At 43.4% G+C, this 24383-nt stretch overlaps 1 protein-coding gene across 1 annotated transcript in view; it reads right to left on the minus strand.

The window, feature by feature from the left end:
• Window positions 1-24383, minus strand: part of GALNTL6 (polypeptide N-acetylgalactosaminyltransferase like 6) — a 1162176-nt gene that overhangs the window by 48797 nt on the left and 1088996 nt on the right. Inside the window, exon 9 of the mRNA XM_007457365.1 lies at window positions 12893-13114. Within this exon, the coding sequence (XP_007457427.1) occupies window positions 12893-13114 (222 nt within the window). The remainder of the gene's footprint in view (window positions 1-12892; window positions 13115-24383) is intronic.

A 24383-nucleotide genomic window follows, 5' to 3' on the forward strand; every position in this document is an offset into this window, starting at 1 on the left:
TGTGGTACGTGGGCCTCTCACTGCTGTGGCCTCTCCCGTTGCGGAGCACAGCTTCCGGACGCGCAGGCTCAGCGACCATGGCTCATGGGCCCAGCCGCTCCGCGGCATGCGGGATCCTCCTGGACCGGGGCACGAACCCGCGTCCCCTAGCGTCGGCAGGCGGACTCTCAACCACTGCGCCACCAGGGAAGCCCCTACATTATTGATTTTTTAAAGTTTTTTTTACTATTATGTGGTTTTGGCTGTGCCACATGTATTGTGGGATCCTAGTTCCCTGACCAGGGATCAAACCTGGGTTCCTGGCAGTGGAAGCAGAGTGCTAGCCACTGGGCGGCCAGGGAATTCCTGATTACATGGTTTAGATTATATAGAATCTTATTAATTTGGGTTTACCTATTATGTCTTGGACTGAGAGAGGTATGTTAAGCTGTCCTATTTTTGGTGTGTTTCAGTCCTTTTCTCCTTGCATTTCCAGCAATTTCTACCTTATAAAGGTTGTTTCTCTATAGGCTGCAGTCTTGAGCATTATAATGTCTTTTTTGTCTTCTTTTAACTTTTTAGGTGTTTTTGCTCCCCTGTATTCTACCAAGTTTCGTATTAAAATCTGAACTGCCTATTTCTTATTACTTGAGTTTCCCTGGTGTATCTGTGCTTATTCTTTAATCCTTAATTTTCTGTGTCTTTTTGATTAAGGTATGTCTCATACCCCAGAGAGTTAACGATTTGCTTTATTAGTCAATCTGAATTTATTAAACAGATTTCTTTATATGTTTGATCTCAGCTCTGACATATCAATATATTATTTATTTACTGTGTCTAGTAAATCTTTCACTATGTGATTCATTTTCTTTTCTCTTTGTAATCTTTGGTATTTCATATGGTTATAGTTTTGGTCTACTGGTGACCTGTAATATTGTGTATAATATCTGAAGTTTCCTTTTTTTTAAGGTAATGCCTAATTCTACTCTTTTCTGAGCAGTACTGATTAGTTACAATCTTTTTCCTTTTCTTCCTTCTCCTCCAGTGTCTAAACATATTCTTTTAATCCTAGTTAATGCCCGTGGGCATTAACTTATTAATTTCTTATTAGCAGAACTTATTTGGCTCTCTGCTTACTTTCCTTATTTGTTTGTTGTGTTATTTCTACAGTGTCGGACCATATAACATTTGCATATTCTTTTTTAATTAGTTAATTTTTAACAACTTTATTGGAGTATAATTGCTTTACAATGGTGTGTTAGTTCCTGCTGTATAACATAGTGAATCAGCTATACGCATACATGTATCCCCATATCTCCTCCCTCTTGCGTCTCCCTCCCACCCTCCCTATCCCACCCCTCTAGGTGGTCACAGAGCCCCGAGCTGATCTCCCTCTGCTATGTGGCTGCTTCCCACTAGCTAGCTATTTTACGTTTGGTAGTGTATATATGTCCATGCCACTCTCTCACTTCGTCCCAGCTTCCCCTTCCCCCTCCCCTTGTCCGCAAGTCCCTTCTCTAGTAGATCTGTGTCTTTATTCCCATGTTGCCCTTAGGTTCTTCATGAACTTTTTTTTTTTTTTTATGTGTTAGCATACGATGTTTGTTTTTCTCTTTCAGACTTACTTCACTCTGTATGACAGACTCTACGTCCATCCACCTCACTACAAATAACTCAATTTCGTTTCTTTTTATGGCTGAGTAATATCCCATCATATATATGTGCCACATCTTCTTTATCCATTCATCTGTTGATGGACACTTAGGTTGCTTCCATGTCCTGGCTATTGTAAATAGTGCTACAGTGAACATTGTGGTACATGACTCTTTTTGAATTATGGTTTTCTCACCCAGTAGTGGGATTGCTGGGTCATATGGCAGTTCTACTTTTAGTTGTTTAAGGAACCTCCATACTGTTCTCCATAGTGGCTGTATCAATTTACATTCCCACCAACAGTGCGAGAGGGTTCCCTTTTCTCCACACCCTCTCCAGCATTTATTGTTTCTAGATTTTCTTGATGATGGCCATTCTGACCAGTGTGAGGTGATACCTCATTGTAGTTTTGATTTGCATTTCTCTGATGATTAGTGATGTTGAGCATCCTTTCACGTGTTTGTTGGCCATCTGTATGTCTTCTTTGGAGAAATGTCTATTTAGGTCTTCTACCCATTTTTGGATTGGGTTGTTTGTTTTTTTGATATTGAGCTGCATGAGCTGCTTGTATATTTTGGAGATTAATCCTTTGTCAGTTGCTTCGTTTGCAAATATTTTCTCCCATTCTGAGGGTTGTCTTGTTTATGGTTTCCTTTGCTGTGCAAAAGCTTTTAAGTTTCATTAGGTCCCATTTGTTTACTTTTGTTTTTATTTCCATTTCTCTAGGAGGTGTGTCACAAAGGATCTTGCTGTGATTTATGTCATAGAGTGTTCCGCCTATGTTTTCCTCTAAGAGTTTTATCGTGTCTGGCCTTAGATTTAGGTCTTTAATCCATTTTGAGTTTACTTTTGTGTATGGTGGTAGGAAGTATTCTAATTTCATTCTTTTACATGTAGCTGTCCAGTTTTCCCAGCACCACTTATTGAAGAGGCTGTCTTTTCTCCATTGTATACTCTTGCCTCCTTTATCAAAGATAACCCATGCACATATGGTCACCTTATCTCTGGGCTTTCTATCCTGTTCCATTGATCTATATTTCTGTTTTTGTGCCAGTACCATACTCTCTTGATTACTCTAGCTTTGTAGTATAGTCTGAAGTCAGGGAGCCTGATTCCTCCAGCTCCATTTTTCTTTCTCAAGATTGCTTTGGCTATTCGGGGTCTTCTGTGTTTCCATACAAATTGTGAAACTTTTTGTTCTAGTTCTGTGAAAAATGCCATTGTTAGTTTGATAGCGATTGCATTGAATCTGTAGATTGCTTTGGGTAGTAGAGTCATTTTCACAATGTGGATTCTTCCAATCCAAGAGCATTGTATATCTCTCCATCTGTTTATATCGTCTTTAATTTCTTTCATCAGTGTCTTATAGTTTTCTTGCATATTCTTTTATCCTTTCAGCCACTCTCTACCAAACCGTAGGCCAAGCTAATCTAAACATCTCTTGGTTTTCTGAGGCTCATTCTCTAGTAGGTTCCTCAGAAGGACTCTTGAGAAAATTAATCCCTGAGTTCTTGAATGTTTATAACTATTTTTCAGTGGGCTTTATACTTGAAGCACAGTTTGGTTGGATATAAAATCTTTGGCTCATATTTTATTTTCTGAAGCATCTTTGCAATGTCGTCCATTGTTTTCTGGTACAAAATGTTTGTGCTTCAAAGACTGGCTTAGGTGTTTTTTTTTTGTTTTGGTTGAATACACAAAATTGTTTTCCTTCATTTAAAAACTACAACTGTTTTACTAGAAATGTTTGTGTTGAGGGTTCTCAGTTGAATTTCTCAGCTATAGCCCCTTTAATATGTAGGTTCAAATCTTTTATTTTGTGAAGGTTTTCTTAAATATAGTTTTATGTCTTTGTTGTCTTTCATCTTGTGGGGGAACATTCTTCTTTGGGAATTGATGTTAAATCTTCATTAAACCTCTGTTGTTCCAAATCTTCGGTAGAATTTTCTATCTCTTCTTTATTTCTGCTTTATTATTTTCACTCTCTTCTCTTCCAGCCTTGGTTGCTCTTCCTGGGCCTCCCCGGGTGTCTATATGCTTCTTTGTTTCTTCTAATTCAGTCTTTGTTTCTGAGATTTTTTTTTCTTTCTTTTTCTTCTCTTTTCATTCTTGAGTTTTCTGCTCTCTTTTCATATCATCACATTTCACATCGTTCCAAGTGTCTTCTTTGTTTTTAATTAAAAATTTTTTTTTGGATTATAGTTGATTTATAATGTGTTAGTTTCTGGTGTACAGCGAAGTGAATCAGTTTTACATACACACACACGTATATATATATGCCCACACACATATATGTGTGTGGGCATATATATATTCTTTTTCAGATTCTTTTCCATTATAGATTATTACAAGCTATTGAATATAGTTCCCTGTGTTATACAGTAGACCCTTGGTTTAGCCATCTCATTTCTGAGCTGTTCTAATTCTGACTTGTCTGGTTCTTTCAGGCTTTGATTGTTTTTAAGCTTCTTTTAGCTCCTTTAAAAATCATGTTGCTGTTTTCATCCTCTCTGTGGCCACATTTGTGGGATGTTTTCATCATCTCCTGGAACTTTATTTGGTTCATTTAAATCTTTATCCTTGCTGTATCTCTGTATGGGGTTTTATTGTAATCTGGTTTTATTTTCCACATACAAATTAAATGGTTCTCTTGGAAAGTACCTCTGTAGGGCTCTCTTCTGCATTGTTACTGTGACAGATTAAAAAAAATATGGCCTCTTTATATACATGATGACTTCTCTGTCTCTCAGGGGTAAGCCTGATTCACAAAAGCTTCCTGCCTCTAATTCTGTGTTGTCTGGAGTCTGAAGGTCTTTCCTTCCAGAGCAGTGAGGCTGCCTTTCCAGGTGCTTGTCCACCACGTCCTGGGGTCCAGCTCAGATACCTCCTTCTCTGGTGTTAGAAGTTTAGTCTCCCTGGGATCCACAGTGTTTTGTTTCATATCCAGTGATCAGCAGGGTTTTTTTGGTTTGTTTTTTGTTTTTTGTTTTAGCGAGGTTGGTGGAAAGGAAGTGGAAAGAATGAGTCTCTGTCTTTCCAAAAGGGTGTGTGTCAGAGCATTTCTGAGATACCGCGGGCAGAGGCTGCTTTGGCATTGTTTGAATTCCCAGGCCCCTTACTGGTTTCCTATGGTTTCTTTGCACTTGTCCTCAGCTTGGAGCCTGTGAGGGAGTCTTTGAATTTCACTGGTCATTTGCAGATTTAATTGCTTTAGTTCCTATTCTGTAAAGGATCGGCTCCTTTTGGGGGGTGAATATTTGTTGATTCCTGAGTTGCAGCTCATAGCACTGTCCACACTCTCCTTTTCTCTTTCCTACTAACCCCTCATCCCCAGTGATCCCACACAAGACCTGCTGCTGCCTGGTGTATAGGTAACACTAACCCTACTCTGGGATTCCGTGTCCCCAGTTTTATGTAAGATGTTATCCATGTTGTGTGTGTTTTTTCTTTTGCTATCCTATATGTTTTGTCTGGCTTTTATGATTGAACGAAACCATGCTGAGGCCATGTTTATAGCATCGGAAATCCCAGTATATTTTTAAAAAAGGAATATTGTAGAAATTTTAGCTTTTTATTTCTGGCATCACACCATATGGTTTTTCATTATTTCCAGCAGAATGGCAGTATTTGAATGTTAGGATCTGGAACAAAATTATTTGCTGCCGACTGGTATGCAATTCTGGCAAAAAAGTGTGGGCAAAGAGGGTCGATGTGTGTAACTGGTTCTGCATGATTTGGGTCTAGAACAAGACTAAGAAAAACTGACTTGTCCTTCCTGTTTTAGGGATGGTCTAGAAAGTTAAGCTCCTCCTGAGATTATCTTGTCATGTTAATTTCTCTTTGTAATGGGCCTAATGGATTGGCAACCTTTTTCAGAAACTGAGCAACTAACAGACTTCACATTGGCAATAGAAGCTCGAGAGAAAAGGCCTTGTATGTGGCTGTGAAAGGGAAAGACCTAAGAGCTTGTTTGTTGTTGATGGGACAGAAACAATGTTTTGGAAATCTAAAGGTGGTCAAAGGAAATTCCTGTATTTCTTAAAATTAATAAGAAATCTAATCAAGTGGATCAAAAGCACAAAGAGATAGTTGGAGAGAAAACAAAACGTGGAGAAAGAATGGTGGCTTCAGGGGAGGCCAGAACCACTGATTTTTCCCATCTCTCAGTCCAAGTAAGAGACAGTTATGTTTCAGGCCACTCACAAAATCTAAGACTGACTGATGACCTTTAAGCTGTGAATGGAAGGGACAACTTACGTCTAAGTGGTGCAGTAACTGTGTGTCCCAGAGTTTGGAACAGGGCCAGCCAAGACCTACTGCTGACAGACAGCTCAATGCGTAGCGAGGACACTTGGAGGAATATTTGCTCTGTTCTTAACTACTGTCTGCCTGCAAATGATGAAACCAGTTCCAAGCCCAATGATGCATCCTGGCATCTGTCTGCATCTCTTAGCATGACTCCCAAGATCTTCTCACTGTTATTCCAGGACCCCAAGAATCTTGCCCATTTTTTTGCTGGGTTTTTTCTTGTCCTCCACCAACCTGTGGATGGTCACTAGACTTTGAAGTTGAGGGCAGTTGCCTCTGAAGGGACCACTCTGAGCTCTCCCAGAAGCCAGCTGGGCTCTTTGTAAAAGAATGGGTGGGGTGGGGGTATTCTTATGTCCATGGCTGGAAAAATTATATTGAATTTTTCCACCAGTGCTGACTCTCTGAGGCTGTGCATTGGAAATCCTACTTTAATAGCTGAGTGATCCTCAAATTCTATTAATTCTGTGTCATTGTTGAAATTAGAAAGGTACCAGTTATTAAAAATTAAACACTATAATGAATTCACGATTGGGCTAACATACACTTAAAATTTCCTTTACTCCTGTCATGTGAAACCCCAAAGGTATGTATTTATGTATATAAACATATGTCAGTATGAATACATACACATTGTAAGGAAGAACAAAATAGAAAGAGAAGATAGAAAGTTTTTGGCATATATATATGTGTGTGTGTATATATATATATATATATATATATATATATGTATATATGCAGAAAAATCTTTTAGTTCTGAAACACCTCTGATTCTATTAGGACATGGGTCAAATTGCTGCTTTTGAGACATTAAGATGTCTTAATGATGTCCAGTTTGCATTAAGATGTCCAGTTTGCTCAGCTGGGGATATGAAATTAAAGTCACGTTTAGTGTTGAAGACAGCACTAAGTTTGTCTTCAACTGTCTCAGCTGTTGAGAACTCAGAAAACACATAGTAGAAGCTCACAGAATAATGCAACTCTTTATGTAGTCTTACCTTTTTCTCAACCTGCTTGTGGAGCTCCAGAGAGATGAATTAGCATAGTGTACCAGCATTGTCTCTGCCTGAGAAAGTAAATGACAGATCAAGTCTCGTGCACTCAGAGAATGACAAATCATCTCTGAACGGCTGCTCAGTTTACAGGTCTGGTTTAGACAGAGGGCGGCCGAAGGGCAGCGATGGTCCCAGCATGCTTGCCAGGGGAGCAGCAAGACACGTCCTCTGTGGGTTCCCCAGTTGCCAGTCGAGGCTGTTGCAGGGGGGAGAGACGGGAAAGGGGCCATTGCTCTCCCAAGAAAGGGAGCCAGAGCCTGGCTTTTCCCTCTGTGTTACCCAGTAGCCACCCTGGCGTAGACTTTGTTTGAAAGAGACAGCATCACACCGTCAGATGGCCTTTCAGATAATGTGCCTCCTAGTGTCAAACTTCCTTTCCTGGAAGCCCATACGGAGAAATCTGAAAGGCCTCGTGCACCGTGAGAACATCAGAAGGAAGAGAGCCAGTGAAAATAAGTCAAGAGCAGCTGAAGCCGAGGAGGTGAGCTGGGATGATTCCGGGGGCCTGTCTTTGTGAAGATGCCGCAATTCAGGGTGACACGACTCTTGAGCGAGGGGTTTAAATAGCAGCAGAAGGAGTTCGGCATTGAAATGAATTTTTAAAATAAAGATTTTTCAAAAGTTTTGCACAATGGCGAGATGACAAACGGATGTGTCAAGATTGGCACATTGAGGATGGCAAGCAGACACCTTGGTCAGGAAAGACATGCCTGTCTACATCTTTTATTCCCTCTTACACACGAAGATGTGGGATTCTGCAGAACTCTACTTTTTGGACTATAAAGGAGTACTTATAAATGGCTATCACGAATTCATGAATGCTAAGGAGGGGAGGGAGTAAGAAGGCAAAAAATAATCGGAAATTCTGTTTCGTTCATTTAGCATCTTGACACAAAAAGACACACTCCCTCTGTGCCTGGTTTAAGAACAGTTTTCTGCTTTAAACCTGTTCTTACCCGGGTTTCTTCTCCAGCACAGCACTGCGGAAAGCGCATTGCTTCCACGTGAATAGCACCAAGGGATGCTCGACTTATTACATGGCTCAAAAATCCCCTTTATTCCCTCGGGGCCCCTCACCTCCCCACTCCACCCACTACCCTGGCGACCAGAGGACGGAATGACGCCTCCATCAGAGGTGACTTTAATCTCTTCTTTCCTTTGAAGTACGAAGGTGACATGGAGAGATTGGAAATTGCTGGCACGGAGGATTTTCACTTTTGGAGGTTCTCCTTCTTAGGATGTCAGAGAGACTATTTTATATCTTGTTGGACTATGACATGGAATGTGGACCTGGCAGTCCCTTGGAATCACTCACCTGAGATTCATTACTCACACTGTCTTCCTGGCCAGGCTTTCCAGAGAGGCAGCCTCTGTATGGCGGGCCAGGGAGTGGTGTGGAGACCCTTCCCCGTGCGGTGAAGGGGGGCCAGAGCTTGGCCTGCCCATGGGGGCCTCTGGGCAGAGCTGTGAATGCAGAGGGGGTGACGGAGCCAGGATCCTCCATTTGAGGAGGATGATATATTCATCATTCACTCAGTGAATGATGATATTCATCATTCACTCAATAAGCATTTATTGAGCACCCACTCTATGCCAAACCCTGTTTCTAGCTGCTGAAGGGCAGTAGTAACTCAACAGATTAACAGAACCCTATGTCCTGGAACTGGCTTTCTAGGTAGGTGAGAAACACGATAAATACGTAGATGGCACGGCTTGTTCTGTAGCGAGGGATGCTGATGAGCAGGAGAGAGCAGGGGAGGGGCGTTGGGAGTGGATGAGGATGGACAGCCCCCTGTGCATTGCTGCCCACGACAGAGGGGACAGCCGGGGAGGGCTTTCCGAGAAGACAGTGCTTTGTGAGAAAGGGCCTGAAAGGAGTGAGGGAAGAGCCTTGGGATCTAAGCAGGAGGAACAGCAAGTGACAAGGCCCTGAGGTGGGCTTGTGCCTGGCCTGACGGGGAGCATCGCTGAGGCCAGTGTCCCTGGAAAAAGGAAGTCGAGGGCTAACAGTAAGAGATGAGGTCGGAGGGGACGCAGCAGAGGCCAGGTCGTTCAGGGTGCAGGTGAGGACTTTGACCTTGACCCCGAGAGAGCTGGTAGCTGTTGAAAGGTTCTGAGTGAGGCAGTGGCCTGATCTCCCGTTTCAAGTGGAGAATAAACTAAGGGGTGGGGTGGGGGGGGGGGGGGGAAGCAGAGGGATGAGTTAGGAGACACACACGACAACCAGCTGAATCTGTCAGGGAAATGAGTAGCAGTTTATAGGCTGTGTATGGTCTGTAACACATCCTTTCCAAGCTGGGTTCCAACGACCAGAGCCCAAGATTGCCTAAGCACTTGATTGTTTACCCAAAATCAGGCTGGCACAGAGGAGCAGGTGGAAAACTGTTCCAAGTACAAGTGCATGAAACAGCCCGTTACCCTGCTTCCTGGCACAGCGCTCCCATAAAGGAGTCTTGTGTTTTTATTGCTGGAGGTTTGTGGTTCCTTCCTACCACTGCTTTTAAAGAACCACACAGTCTGCCTTTCCCTTTTCACTCTCTTATCAAAACAGCAAGTGACCTATTACATTTATGTAGGAGCTTGGCGCATTCGAGGCATTAATTTAAAGTTTATAGGAAATGAAACAGCCCTTTTATATAATAGATTGGATCCTGCAGCAGAAAGGGGACATTAGTTCAAACAAACAAACAAACAAACAAAACTGGTGAAATCTGATTGAAGTCTGTAGCCGAGTTAATGGTATCGTACCAATACTTATTACTTAGTTTAAACGTGCTATGGTTAAACGTATGGTGGCAAACGTAAGATTGTTAACATTAGAAGAAATGGGTGAAAGGTGTATGTCAACTTTCTGCGCCTTCTTTGCAACTTTTCTGTATGTTTAAAATTATTCCAAAATAAAAAAATAATAAACAAAAGCTCTTTGTAGAGGGCCAAGGAATACACGAGTGAAACTTTGAATTTTTTTAGAGATAAAATGGTCCACAGGTATATTCTGCACATTTAGCAATTTTTATCCACCATTAAGAAGTAGGTTATTACCCGATATATAGTTAGAAAATGGTCTTTCCTGTTCATCATTTCATGTAGATTAAGCTGCATTTCAAATATTTCATTTGCCTCCTGCATTAAATGTCCAGGCATCACTTTTACTCTCAGGGATCTCCCCTGCTTGGGAAATAGATATTTTTCAATGCACTTTACCAGCCCAAACCCTGTCACTTGCCGATTCCCCTTCCTTCTGTCTTCCTCCCACGTCTCGTCTTCATCCTTGCCATGTACCACCCGTTCACTGAGCAAATGTAGCTGAATGTAACTGGCGCTTGAAGTACTTTGCCATTTGCTTCTTGCCCTAAACCTAAAGGTGACCTTACTTTGCTTGCTGTTCTGAAGCTTTGGGGAAAGAAATTTGCCATTATATCAGAAGAAAATCTGATCTTCTCAATGTCTGATTGTTTAAACGAAGGATGATGAACTCAAATGTCTCTAGGGCCCAGGCAAACCACGTAAAGATGTGAGGTAGTCAAGAGTAATAGGTTAAAAACTGGCATCACCCACTGGCCATAAGATGGTTCTTATTATTCCTGGAAAGTTATGTCTTTTCTAGAACCTCAGGGAAATTTTGAATCTGTTTCCATGCAAGATGCTTCCCCCCCCCCCCCCCAGATGCTTTATAAATGCAGGTTATGGTTTAGTCAGGCAACGAGGGAAAATGCGACCGTCACAGTTTAGGTAGTAGCCGGGTTGGAATAAAATATTACGTTTCCACATAGGGAAAAGACTGATGAGATTTTAACCTCGTCCCGAATCACGCAGTGATACTGGGAGGTCTTGGAGAGTTTTCTTTTCTTTTTCTTTCATGGGAGGAGGAGCCAATGTAATGACTAGTCTTTACTGCAAAGAAGAAACTTTACACCCCATTTTGAGGGAGCTAGTGCAGGGGTTCCGTGGGCCAGCTGCTAAGGCACCGGCTTGGGATGGGTTCCGCGAGGCCTCGCCTTTGTGCAGCCAGAGCCAGATGACGTTGTCTTCTCCCCAGATGCAGCCCACCATGCGCTTCCTGGTGAGGAAGCTGACTAAATGAGGGTCTTCTTTGGTACCTGAGGCTGCGTTCGGGGCGAGCGTATGGTACGGGTCCAGATCCTTGCGTGCAGGCAGCATGACCTCCCTCGGCAGCCCAGTCCCTGCTCATCCGCAGTAGGAGCACCACCTCCAGACGCCATAGGGCGCACCACGGAGACTCCCCTGGGACCGCGGGCGCTCAGGGCCTGCGCGGCCAGCGCTCCAGCCCCACGGAGCTACCCTGAAGCCATCAGGCCAGCTACCAACACCAGCGCTTCCGGGAGCTGGCTCCGGAGGCAGAAGGGACTTGGCCGGGCAGGGCTTCTTTCCCCTCCGCGTGCTTGACTCTGCCGTGGGGCGGGGCCGCGGGCTCTTGGAGAGTTTCCTACTAAGTCACTAAGGCAGGACTGTTTTTAGATTATTAGGGAAAGACGGCAGACATAACACTAACCTCGAGGAAGAAACTCACCTGCTTCTTGGGTAACAAATTCTTATGTCTTACAACACCTTAGACTAAGAAGGTTCTCTCTGGGGTCTACTTTAAATTGCTGCTGCTGTAAATTAAGCCCCTGGTAGATAACAAAAACGAATAGCAGCAGAGTAATATTACTAATATTCCAGGAACGCTTTAATGAAATCTTTAAGATGCAGAGGATCAGAGGCCAAATTACTCACTGAAACATCCACGATCAGGACCACGGGCATATACAAAAAAATATTAGGAGATGAAGCCTTGGTGCCAGCTTTCGCTCTATCCTTCATGACCGAGGTACCCCAGGTCAAGCAGAGGACCATCTCTCTACGGGCCCCTCAGCAAAACAGGCAGCGCACATGTAACCTGCTGAATGCGTTTTCTGCCCGGAGCCAGGACGCTGGCTCACCCAAGGACGCTGCCCCAGCGCGCGGGCCTCCCCTGCCACGCCTGGGGGCCACCTGTTTTCAGAACTCTGCCAAGCCACAGACACTAACCGGGCAAGCGCCTGTTCTCTCCACACCACAAAGTCAAGGACGACGATGGGAAGGCTCCTGCAGGACGCGAGGCAGTCTGCTCCTGAGCGTGGGGATGGCGCTAGCATCCCCCGCCCCCGCCCCCCCCCCACGCCAAGCCCCCTGCTACGAGATTAAATTGCAGGCTAAATTCACCTCATCCAATTTGAGTCCTTGCTCTAGCACACCCTCTCCTAAGAGGAAAAGGCCACAGTAACGAGACTGAACAGAACTGAACCCAGCACAAAAGTCCTTTATATGCCAAAATATAGATGCTTTAAATTGGGCAACTGGGGCCTTTCAGCTCTTTCCATTTTAGATCATGAAGTAAAATTTAAAAGAAGCGCTCAGAGGTGGAAAGGTTGGTGCTTATTTAAGGAACCCATGAGGTCCCACATTTGCCACAGTTCAGGGTATTGTGGAAAAGCGCATCTTTTTGATTCTGCATCGCACACCTGGTTAGGAAAGCCGCCCAGCCCCATCGGGGCACCTCGTCCTTGCACACGCCCATAGCAACCAGGCTGCGCGCGCAGCGGACAGGGAGGGATTTTTATCGTGGACATCGGGTCACATTTTTGTACACAAGAGCACGACAGATATTTTCATTCTCTGCAAGCTCTTAGGGCAATTTCACTAATCTCAAATAAAGAGTTTCCAGGTGCATTTTTAAAAAATCAATTTGGGGAGTCAAGAGTGGCCAGGGGTTCCAGGGGTGAGCTGAATGCCCTTCCCCAGCAATTCCTACAGAGGACATATATTTACCGGAGATTATTTCAGCTGACCCTGGCCGCAGGGCAAGGGAGCTGAGGGTCTCAGCAGCCCACTCCCACCCCCAGGGGGCGCCTCACCTCCCCCCAGGCTGCGGGTAGGGGCTCCACTGGAGGGTAGTACTCGGGCACGTCCCAGGCCACCGCCGCCATGAACCACTTGAAGTCCTTGCACTTGAGCTGTCTGCGCAGCTCTTTCTGCGCGGAGAGGTCCCCCGTGGACAGGTGCCGGTACTCCGGGCGCCGCTGGTAAATGTACTCGGCAAACTCATCCATCCAGGTCTCCGCCACCCGCTTCAGGTTCTGTGCAGCAGAAAAGAGGGTCAGTTATTGGCTTGTGCCCGCAAAGGTGGATTTTAGTTGCCCTCCAAATGGACAAAGAAAGAAAAGAAATCAGACAATCTCAGGAAGCTCTAGTTAGGAGTTTTCCTAACTGCGAGGGGTGTCAGATGATTAGCCCAAGGCCTTGCACACATTTCTGCTTCTGGCATGGGGTCCAACTGCCAATTAGAGAATTCACCAGAGCCAGTAAAAAAAAAAAAAACCCAGCTTGCAATCCCCTCCGCTTTCTCATCCCTCCTGTTATTTCACGGTGACAACTTCTTTGTTTTTCACGTAGAGCTACAGGAGTTGGGCCTGGAGATGATGACATTGCTTTAGGCATCAAATTGCTTAAACTCTTTCAAGAAACAGTGAGGGATCTTGGAAAGAATGAGGACAAACAAGCTGTTATTCTCCCAGTTACAGCGAGAGAGCCCAGTATTACTAAATCCAAGACTTCGTGTTCTGGTGATGCTTTGTGCCACCGGATGCCCAGGAGAATTTAGTAATTCACTGCACAGTGAAGTCGGGCTAAGGAAGCACCAGGGGGCCAGTCTTCTCTGCAGATGGAGCCATGGGGGGAGGGAGCAGGGAGACACGCACACTCCTTAGTGGCAGGGAGTGTGGGTGTTCAGGGTAGGAAGCTCAGCCCTTTCCCCAGTTTTGAGACTGAGCTAGGAACTTACACACTCTGGGCCTCAGATTCCTCGCCCGAAGAAGGAACATAGCAGAATGTCCCTCCATCAGGGGAGTGGTTGTAAGGTTAAGTAAAGTAATACCTGTCAGGGGCTTCGACTAGTACCTGGCTCACAATAGGCACTATGGCTATTAGAGCGATTGTACCTAGTAGAATAATAATAGTGCAGCATTGGAAGACAGGACGCCTGGGTGTTGGGCTTGGCCGTGGGTGAAATGACTTGTTCTGTGGTCTTGGAGAAGGGCCGTGGCTGCCATGAGGTGTTCTCTGACACTGCTTCACCCCTCGGTGCTGAGTGGTAGAGAGAACACTGCCATGTCTGGAGCATCAATTCTGATGCTTCATAGGCGGGTGTCCCACAAGCTCTAGTTCTTGTTGTTTTGTGTTCAGATTCCTTATTTTAAGCCCCCAGCTGGTGTGAATATTGACCCTTTCCAGCCTCTCATGTGCACTTAGAAGGTAAAATGAGCAGAATGTCTGGGAACTCAAATAAGACCCAGATACACCCAGATACAAGTGACTAAAGTAAAAACTAGGGATGTTTAGGAAAATTGCTTTGTCTTAAAAATTGCTACGGAATCCTAAATAGGGCCTGAAACTGTGCCTAGATGTCCGCTGGATTTGAAGACAGAGTCTCCAGATACCCTATTCCTAGTGGAATGGTACCCTTTTCTTTTTTCCCCATCACCCCTACCTCCAGCGTCCCTGGGGGACCTCTCCCACCTCATCCCCCGTGGACTCCTTGGTTAGCACATGTAGGGCTCAGTTAACCAGCAAGATGCAGAGAAAACACAGTGCCGTGAAAACTACTCTGATTTCTTGGTTGCCTCTGTGTTCCTTCCTTTCGAAGCTTCCTGACGTGGAGAGTGTAAGGCTTGTTCTCTGAGCGGTTATTATTATTTGCTATCACTGTGCTGTCTGCCATCCCACTGGCATTGCCTGGCCCAGAACACCTTCTTTTCTCTGACTGCAGTTTGCTTTGACAGATGATCAGAGTCGACGTTGTTTTGTTATAGTCTAGCCGTCGCCACAGACTCTGAGCTGCCCCATTTGTTTGGAGAAAGAAAAAGAAACGTGATATTTGGAGGTTCCTGCTCTGTCCTGGCACCAGGTACCACGTGCACATGTAACGTCCAAGTAGGAGTCTTCAGTATCACTTTGCCGTTTACCTTTCATTCTGACAAATGTTCGGGATGAAATGCGCTCTGTTATCATTTGTCCTTGGACAGACAGTTTTTATGGTTAGCAACAAGGCTCAAAGATAGAATGGAAAACACGTTGGCTGATAATATTAAAACTTTATTTGTATTCAAATTAGATTTTTGGCTGTACTTTCAACCTTTCTCCTATATTCCAATTATTAGGTAAAGTGAAAATATTTAATTTTCACCTACTCTGTGCTTCTCCCATAAACACAAATGAATAAAGGTGAGAAAATAGCAAAAAGCAGAGGCAAAGAGCAGAGGTAAATTACCCAGGAATAATGAGAAAGTGATTTATTAAGTGGAGACATGCCTTAAAATTTTTGATAGCTTGCAAGAAAGATTTGTCACTAAGAAATCTATTTGACTTGGGTAAATAAGCACTTTTAGACTATAAATGCTGTGAAGTAGGGATAGATAGTGTTTTGGGTTTTGTTTTAAATTAAAAGGCCCTAGCACATGTGTGTGCTCATCTGGGCGTGCTAATTGTGGAGTTAAGAAAAGACCATTTATAAAATGAATATGAAGAAATTCCTAGCGTGTGCATGTGTCTATTGATAAAGGCGCTGAAATAAAAACAATGTTTTAAAAAGCACTGTTGCTAAAGGGTAGATATTTGTTGCTTTGGGTTTTTGAAATAGAAATAGTAATTATTGTGAAAACTCAAAGAGGAACTGACCAGTTCAGATGTGTTCAATTGGAAATGGCTGCAAGGGTCAGGATGAATGTTTGCCAGAATAAATGACATGAATAAGTGAAAGAGGCAGGAGATGGCAAGTTGGAAGATTGTCAGCAACATCAGGGAAGCCGCAGGGTAGTTAACCTGGGAACCAGGCAGGTAGCTTTTGCCTTATCACGTCCTGTTCAAATCGAAATACTTGATCGAAGGTTAGGTTTGCGGATTTCCCAAACACTCCAAAGAAAGCAGGAAGATCATGGACATACTCCAGGGATAATGAATGTCAAATCATGGAGCCCTTTTGCGGTAGCTTTCAGGAGATGGGGAAAGAGAGCCAGAACAATAATTGCAAAAACTAATTGCCAGCGTCTCTCCAGCAAGGAGTGTTACGTGAACATTTTGACGTACATGTGAATCCCGACCGTTTTAATGTTCTGACGACTCATCAGACGTCCTCCACTGCAGATGCTCTGTTCTCTGAATGGAGTTTTCCGCCAGGAGGAAACTTTCTCAGGTGTCAGTTATTATAGTCAAGGGACAGTCTAGAGCAGTGCAGGTGACTGACCAAATAATATCATTCTGAAGGTATTGTTCCAGAAATAACAATACACTATGTGAATCTGCCACTGTCATTATGTATCAGTACTTTGTTTTGGGGAAACCATTGGAACCTCAGCTGAGAAATGTTATAAGCAGTTGCAAGAAGCATTTCATTGGTCTTTCATAGATTGCAGAATAAATCCACCCACTGCAGGAAATAGAACAATCACATATGGGAACACATGTATCTATACACTCAAATACATGGAGGTGACGGGGTAGGAGCAAAGCGGTATTTCTCACTTAAACATTCATCGCTGGGTGCACAGGGACAGAATCGTGAAACTGACATCCCAATGACACATCTTGCCCGAGATGGTAACAAAGAGAAAAGGAAATCAATCTGAGTTGGCCCATCTCTCCTGAGATTGAATAAACGTTGGTGATGGTGCTAAGATGTTAAAAATTAGTTATGAAGAGGAAAGAAAGAAGGAAGTATGGACACTGGGAGATCTATACATGCAATCATTGTTTCCCAAACTATCAGGAGTTGGGTATAAATGTTGCCTTATATATCTGGAGCTAGGTGTTAGCTGGGATTCCTGGTTTTTGAGACTTAAATGAAATTGCATTAACCCCAAATGACACATTCCTGTCTTCCTTAAGATTTGTGCGGCTTCCCAGGGATGTGGGTTCCCACGTTCATCCTTCACTTTGATGTCCTGTTTGGGGATCCTTCCTTCTTTTCTGCTGGCATCCCGCCCGGGCTTGCTCGCTACCTCGGTCATGCCGAGCTGAGTGGGTCACACACCCACTGTGCCTCACCTCTCAAACACGTCTCGGGTAGATGAGCGAGGCCTAGACTTGGAAGGTGTGAGGGCAGTGGCAGAGACGAAGCTGACAACAGGAAGATGGAAGCTCTGACTTCTTTCATATTCTTTAGCTCCTATAGAGAATTTCTTCCCGGACAAAATTTCCTCCCTGTCCTTTGGCCTCCTGACATGTGCTGTCCTCAGTATTTCCCTCTTATGTCTCTCTTGCAGGGCTGTACCAGAATATGTCATTCCTTCTGCCTTTTCATGCCGAGTAAGTCAGCTCTCTCACTACCTGTCTCTGCTTCTCCTGGCCAGACGCTGAGGCTTACCTTTCCATAACCAACAAGTCCTTTCCAGGTGTTTTGCTAAACAAAGTTCATTCCCCTAAAAGAAATTAAACAGCTGGTTCTTGAATTACGCCCACCCAACTTTTGGTCACATACTGGCTGGTGGCCTGCTATTGAAGACATTCCACAGTAGGTCCCTAACTGCCCTCTCCAGTTTCATTCTCCTCTACGGAACTCTGCTCGGGAGATCTGCTCTGGTCATTGCCACTCCTTGTTAATGAAACGAGGAGGCCACCGGACTGAGGTGGCTCTAACGCCTTGGTGGCCTGTGTAAGCAAACCGAAATGTAGCTTGTAAACGCCTCCAGGTTACAAGATCAAAACCTAAGGCCAGGGCCTTCCCTGGTTGCGCAGTGGTTAAGAATCTGCCTGCCAATGCAGGGGACACAGGTTCGAGCCCTGGTCCGGGAAGATCCCACATGCTGTGGAGCAACTAGGCCCGTGAGCCACAACTACTGAGCCTGCGCTCTAGAGCCCGCGAGACACAGCTACTGAGCCCACGTGCCACAACTGCTGAGTCTGCGCTCTAGAGCCCGCGTGCCACAACTACTGAAGCCCACACACCTAGAGCCTGTGCTCCGCAACAAGATAAGTCACTGCAATGAGAAGCCCGAGCACCGCAATGAAGAGTAGCCCCCGCTCGCCACAACTAGAGAAAGCCCGCGTGCAGCAACAGAGACCCAACGCAGCCAAAAATAAATAAATTAAAAACAAAACCCAGAAACCCTAAGGCCAGCCCATCACAACCACCCAACCAGCTTTCAGCTACAGCCCATCAATGATTTCTTTCCTTTGCTTCTGCTGTTTCTCTGATCTGTGTTAAGTCTTTCCGCAGCTCCTGTGGGTGGAGCATTTCTAACCACTTCCTGTCTGGCGCTGACTAATTTGAATTGATTTTTGCTTAGATAAACTCTTAAAAATTTTGTCTCATTTTATCTTTTTACGCAGGGAACCTACTTATACTAAAGAATTTATCCGGAATTCAAATTTAACTGGGCGCCCTGTATTTTTATTTGCTGAATCTGGCAACCCTACTCCGGACGTCCATAATAGGCATATAATATACGCTCCATGAATGTTTTTGAATTGATTAAGTGGCTGTACATGCAGAGTCTGGCATATTTTGATGCTGTTGCCAATACAGAGTGAATGCTTTGCTTCGGTGGAAATCATTCCAGAGAAGCTTCAAGCTCTCTGCAGAGAAGCCTGCTATGATGCACAGTTGACCTAAATATGCTTCCCGGTCCCACTGCTTTTCTGTTTCTAATGGGGGTGGGGTGTCCTGCTGGCCCTCTATCTGTGAAGCAAGCAGCGGGGGAAGCCACGGGCTCATGACAAGAGCAGTGCTCACGGGTAGCTAGAGGTAAGTGTGCTACGTGGCTGGAACCGACAATTTATGGCTCACTGTAGGTTCAACTCAGTCAGAAAATAAGTAGGTGAAGACCTCTGTCTCTGCACCCCTGGGCTGAGCTCTGTCCCGGCTCCTAGTGTAGTGTGGACAAAGGGGAGTTGGGGAGAGGGTTCAATCCCATTCAAGGTGGGTCCAAGAGGTTTTCACCCGCTAGGGTTGCACCCAGCAACCCTTACAGGGACTCCTGTAACAGGGGAAGGTAGCTCCTGTGGCTGAGGAATACATTTATTTTCTGGTGTATGAAGCAAATGAAGGATTTCTCTATTTTCAAAAGCTGCAGACCTTTGTACTTCTTGAATGACAAATGAAATAAGAATTGTTATGCTGAGCACCTCTGTGCACACGACATTGAGAGCCTCCCCTGTTTTTATGTCACCCCCTGTGGTTCCTCGTGTAACAACAAGCCCCCGTATTCAACCCAAAGTGGTATTAACGTCTCCCTTCTCTGTGTTGCCCAAATAATTATTAACTCACTTAACACGTTCAGCCCTGTAGTAGAGATCTTTAGAATTCAAGTCGTTTTCAGTGCATTCTCCAGTGCTACATGTTTCCTTAATTCTAATACTCATCGGGTGTTTGAATTGACATTTTACCAGGAACACTTAATCACTTTGCTACCTCTGTCATAGGAACAGATTTCAGCTTTGACTGATCATCTTCATCATAAAGCATGAAGAAAGTAGCTATTTCTGTTAAGCCCGTTGCTTCACCAAATGACACAAGTCTATCCACTAATGTTTTTTTCTCCCCCAGCAACACTTTAGACCCTATGGCTCCAGTATCCTGAAAATTCAGTCCCTATTCTGTTTCTGAGCATATTATCTGGGGGCTGATTGTTTCTCCGGCCGGCAGGCTACCCTGTGCATGTGAATTACCTGGGCCACCTCACCTCAGTTGCGTGTTTCTGCTTCTTTGTGGTGGGTGCAATCATACGTGCCCACTGCTGTGACCCCAGTGCACACGCTGCGCTTGAGTCAATGTTAAGCTATCGTATTATGGTGGCTTGAGTAATAGATTTCTCTTTCTTCAGCTATCATTTTTTTCCGGTGGTTTTCCCAGAAATTACTGATAACCAGCAAAGCCAGTCTCACCAGCAAGGTGCGTATTTGTCACAGTCACTTCTCCAGCAAGGAATCGCACCACTCTCCCATGACTCTGAAACTTATGCTTTGATTGAAATGCATTTCTTTTCTCCTCTTTGTAGCTTAAGAGCACTTCAGTAGCTCCTGAGTCCCGCCCCAAAGCCCTCTTATCACTGATGATGTGATAAATGTCATCATGGCTACAGCTCAAAAGAGGATCTTTTTCAGAGAGCCTCAACTCAACACAATTATTTAGCCCAGCGCTATTTTTCTCTGATCTAGAGACTTCTTTGAAGTCAGTGGGATGCTTTCAGCATGAGGAGAGGATGGCTAATCTAGTCCTAAAAAGAGGCTTCTCTGACAGGCAGTTTCCTCTCTCTTCTTCCCCAAGGCTGTGCAGGCTGTCTGCAAGTGGTTACATGCTCTTGGCTGGTTTGATATAATTTAATTATATCTCTATTATATTTTTTGGCCGAATATTTTGGATATGTGTGGTAGTGTTTCTAATAGCATTTGATGTAGGCTTTAGATATAGAACAAACAAAAAATAACTCCCTAAATTATTTAACTACATATCTTATTAAAAATGCACGTAAGCCTAATTTAAAAATGGTTTTATTGAGGAATAATTGATAGGCAATAAACTACTCGTGTTTAAAGTGTACAATTTGGTATACTTTGACGTGTGTATGTACTACTGAAACCATCATTGCAATCAAGATAATGAACATATCCATCACCTCCAATCGTTTCCATATGCCTCTTTGAAATCTCTCTTCCCATCTCCTTTCTTAGGCATTTCTGCCATCCCCAGGCAATCACTGATCTATTCAAAAGTTTTTTTTATTAAGACTTTATGTCTTTAGAGCAGTTTTTGGTTCACAGCAAACTTGAGGGGCAGGGGCAGAGATTTCCCACGTGGGGCAGGCATATCCTCTCCCACTATCCATATCCCCACAGAGTGGCGCATGTATTACCGGAACACACCATAATCACACAAAAAGTCCACAGTTCACATTAAGGGTCACTCTTGGTTTTATACACTGATCTACTTTTCATCACTATAATTTAGTTTGAATTTTCTAGAATTCTAAATATAATCATAAAATACGTGCTTTTTGTCTGGCTTCTTTCACCAAGTGGAATTATTTTGAGGCTCACCCACGTAGTTGCATGTACCACTTTTTATTATATTTTATAGACTACATATGGATAGACCACAATTTGTTTATCCTTTTACGTGTTGATGGGCAACACAGAAATACAAAAGATCATAAGAGACTACTATGAAAAATTATATGCCAGCAAATTGGACAACCTACAATAAACTGGTAAATTTCTAGAAATGTATAATCTACCAAGACTGAACCGTGATGAAATAGAAAATCTGAACAGACTGATTACTAGTAAGGAGATGGAACAGGTAATCAAAAACATTCCAACAAGCAAAAGTCCAGGACCAGTGGCTTCACTGGTGAATTCCACCAATTATTCAAAAAAGAATTGGTACCAATTTTTCTCAAACTCACCCAAAAAATAGAAGAGAACTCTTCCAAACTCATTTTACAAGGCCAGCATTACCCCAATACCAAAACCAGACAAGGATGCCACAGGACAAGAAGAATTACAGGCTGACCTCCCTGATGAACATAGATGCAAAATTCCTCAACAAAATATTAGCAAACCAAAATCAGTAATACATTAAAAGGATCATATACCATGATCAAATGGGATTTATTCCAGGAATGCAGGGATGGTTCAACATTTGCAGATCAGTCAGTGTGATACACCACATAACAAAATAAAGGATAAAAAAATCATATGATCATCTCAATAGATGCAGAAAAAGCATTTGATAAATTTAACATACATTTATAATAAAAGTTCTCAGCAAAGTGGGTATAAAGGGAATGTTCCTCAACATAATAAAGGCTACATAGGACAAGCCCACAGCCAATATCATACTCGACAGTGAAAAGCTGAAAGGATTTCTTTGAAGATCAGGAGCAAGACAAGGATTCCCACTCTCATCACTTTTATTCGACATAGTATTGGAAATCCTAGCCACAGCAATTAGATAAGGAAAAGAAATAAAAGGAATCCAGATTGGAAATGAAGAAGTAAAACTGTCACTATTTGCAGATGACATGAGACTACATATATAAAATCTTGAAGACTCAATTAAAAAACTCTTAGAACTAATACATAAATTCAGTAAAGTTGCAGGATACAAAATCAATACACAAAAGTCTGTTGCATTTCTATACACTAATAATGACCTATCAGAAAGAGAAATGTAAAAAGAATCTCGTTTACAATTGTATCAAAAGAATAAAATACCTAGGAATAAATTTAACCAAGACCTGTATATCGAAAACTGTAAGATATTAATGAAAGAAACTGAAGAAGGCACAAATAAATGGACAGATATTCCATCCTCTCGGATTGGACGAATTTAACAAACATAACTCTGAAATACTGCAGGTTTGGTCCAGACCACCACAGTGAGGCAACTGTCACAATAAAATGAGTCACATGAATTTTTTGATTTCTCAGTTCGTATAGAAGTTATGTTTACACTATACTATAGTGTAAAGTTATTATTTACACTATGGTATATACTATACTATACTTTATACTATACTATAAAGTTATTATTTATACTATACCGTAGTCTATTAAGTGTGCGATAGCATTATGTGTAAAAAACAATGTACATACCTTAATTAAAACTACTTTTTTGCTAAAAAATGCTAATCATCATCTGAGCCTTCAGCGAGTCATAACCTTTTGGCTGGTGGAGGGTCTTGCCTCGATGTTGGATGTTGATGGCTGCTGACTGGTCAGGGCAGTGGTTGCTGAAAGCTGGGGTAGCTGTGACAGTTTCTTAAACAACAATGGAGTCTGCCACATCCATTGACTCTTCCTTTCACGAACGATTTCTCTGAAGCATGACATGCTGTTGGATAGCATTTTACCCACAGTAGAACTTCCTTCAAAACTGGAGTCAATCTTCTCAAACCCTGCCGCTGCTTTATCAGCTGAGTTTATGTCATTTTATAAATCCTTTGTTGTCATTTCAACAATCTTCACAGCATCTTCACCAGGAATAGATTCCATCTTAAGAAACTACTTTCTTTGCTCATCCCCAAGAAGCAACTCCTCACCCATTCAAGTTTTATCATGAAACTGCAGCAATTCAATCACATCTTCAGGCTCCACTTCTAATTCTAGTTGTCTTCCTCTTTCTACCACATCTCCCCCTACTTCCTCCACTGAAGTCTTGAACTCCTCAAAGTCATCCCTGAAGGTTGGAATCAACTTCTTTCAAACTCCTTTTTAACGCTGATATTTTGACCTCTTCCCGTGAATCATGAATGTTCTTAATGGCAACAAGAATGGTGAATTCTTTCCAGAAAGTTTTTATTTACTTTGCCCAGATCTATCAGAGGAATCACCATCTATGGCAGCTGTAGCCTTAGGAAATGTTTTTCTTAAATAATAAGACTTGAAAGTAGAAATTACTCCTTGATCCATGGGCCACAGAATGAACGTTGTGTTAGCAGGCATGAAAACAACATTAATCTCATTGTTCGTCTCCATCAGAGCTCTTGGATGACCAGGGGCATTGTCAATGAGCAATAATATTTTAAAAAGCATCTTTTACTTGAGCAGCAGGTCTCAACAGTGGGCTTAAAATATTCAGTAAACCATGTTGTAAACAGGGGTGCTCTCTTTTTATCTTTCATAGTTTCTGTGGGTCAGGAACTTGGGAGTGGTTTGGCTAGGCAATGTGGCTTGTACTTCTCATGAGTTTCAGTTGGATTTTGGCTGACGAACCAGTCATCTTAAGCCTCAAAGGGGGCTGGAAGATCTCCCAAAGTGGCTCCCTCACGTGTCTGGCAAACCGGTGCCTGCTATTGGTAGGAGGACTCAGTTTCCTCCATGTGGGCCTCTTTACAGGGCTGTGTGAGTTTCCGTGTCATGACATGGTGGCAGGCCTCCCCCAAAGCCAGCCATCCAAGAGATCAAGGTGGAAGCTGCAGTGCCTTTTATGACCTAGCCTCAGAAGCAAAAATAGGATGACAGGGCAAAAAAAACATGCTTTCTGTTTTGTTTTGTCTTATTTTTCTCATCCCTTAAGACCGTATTTGACTGAGATTGAGGGTCAGAACATGATGGAATTATTTTTCATGACCTAAAAAAAATTATGAGAAAGTGGAGATAACCAGTTGTTGTGGGAATTGTTGAAGGGATGCCGGTAGAAACAGAGGTCTCTGTGTTCCAGTGAGGACGTATGGCCCACAGCTAGATGATGGCCAGCCTGTCTGAGTCTATCCAGGACCTAAACAAGTTCTGGCACGTTGAGGACCAAAGCGCTGGTTCCTCCAGAGGCAACACCACAAGCTAGAAGTTGATGCTATTACTGGGAATGATGGTGGTGGTGTGGCTTCTCCAATGACTTTACGGGGGGCGGGG

The sequence above is a fragment of the Lipotes vexillifer genome, unplaced genomic scaffold, assembly GCF_000442215.2.
Source record: "Lipotes vexillifer unplaced genomic scaffold, Lipotes_vexillifer_v1.1 scaffold668, whole genome shotgun sequence".
In the NCBI taxonomy this organism is placed as follows: domain Eukaryota; kingdom Metazoa; phylum Chordata; class Mammalia; order Artiodactyla; family Lipotidae; genus Lipotes; species Lipotes vexillifer.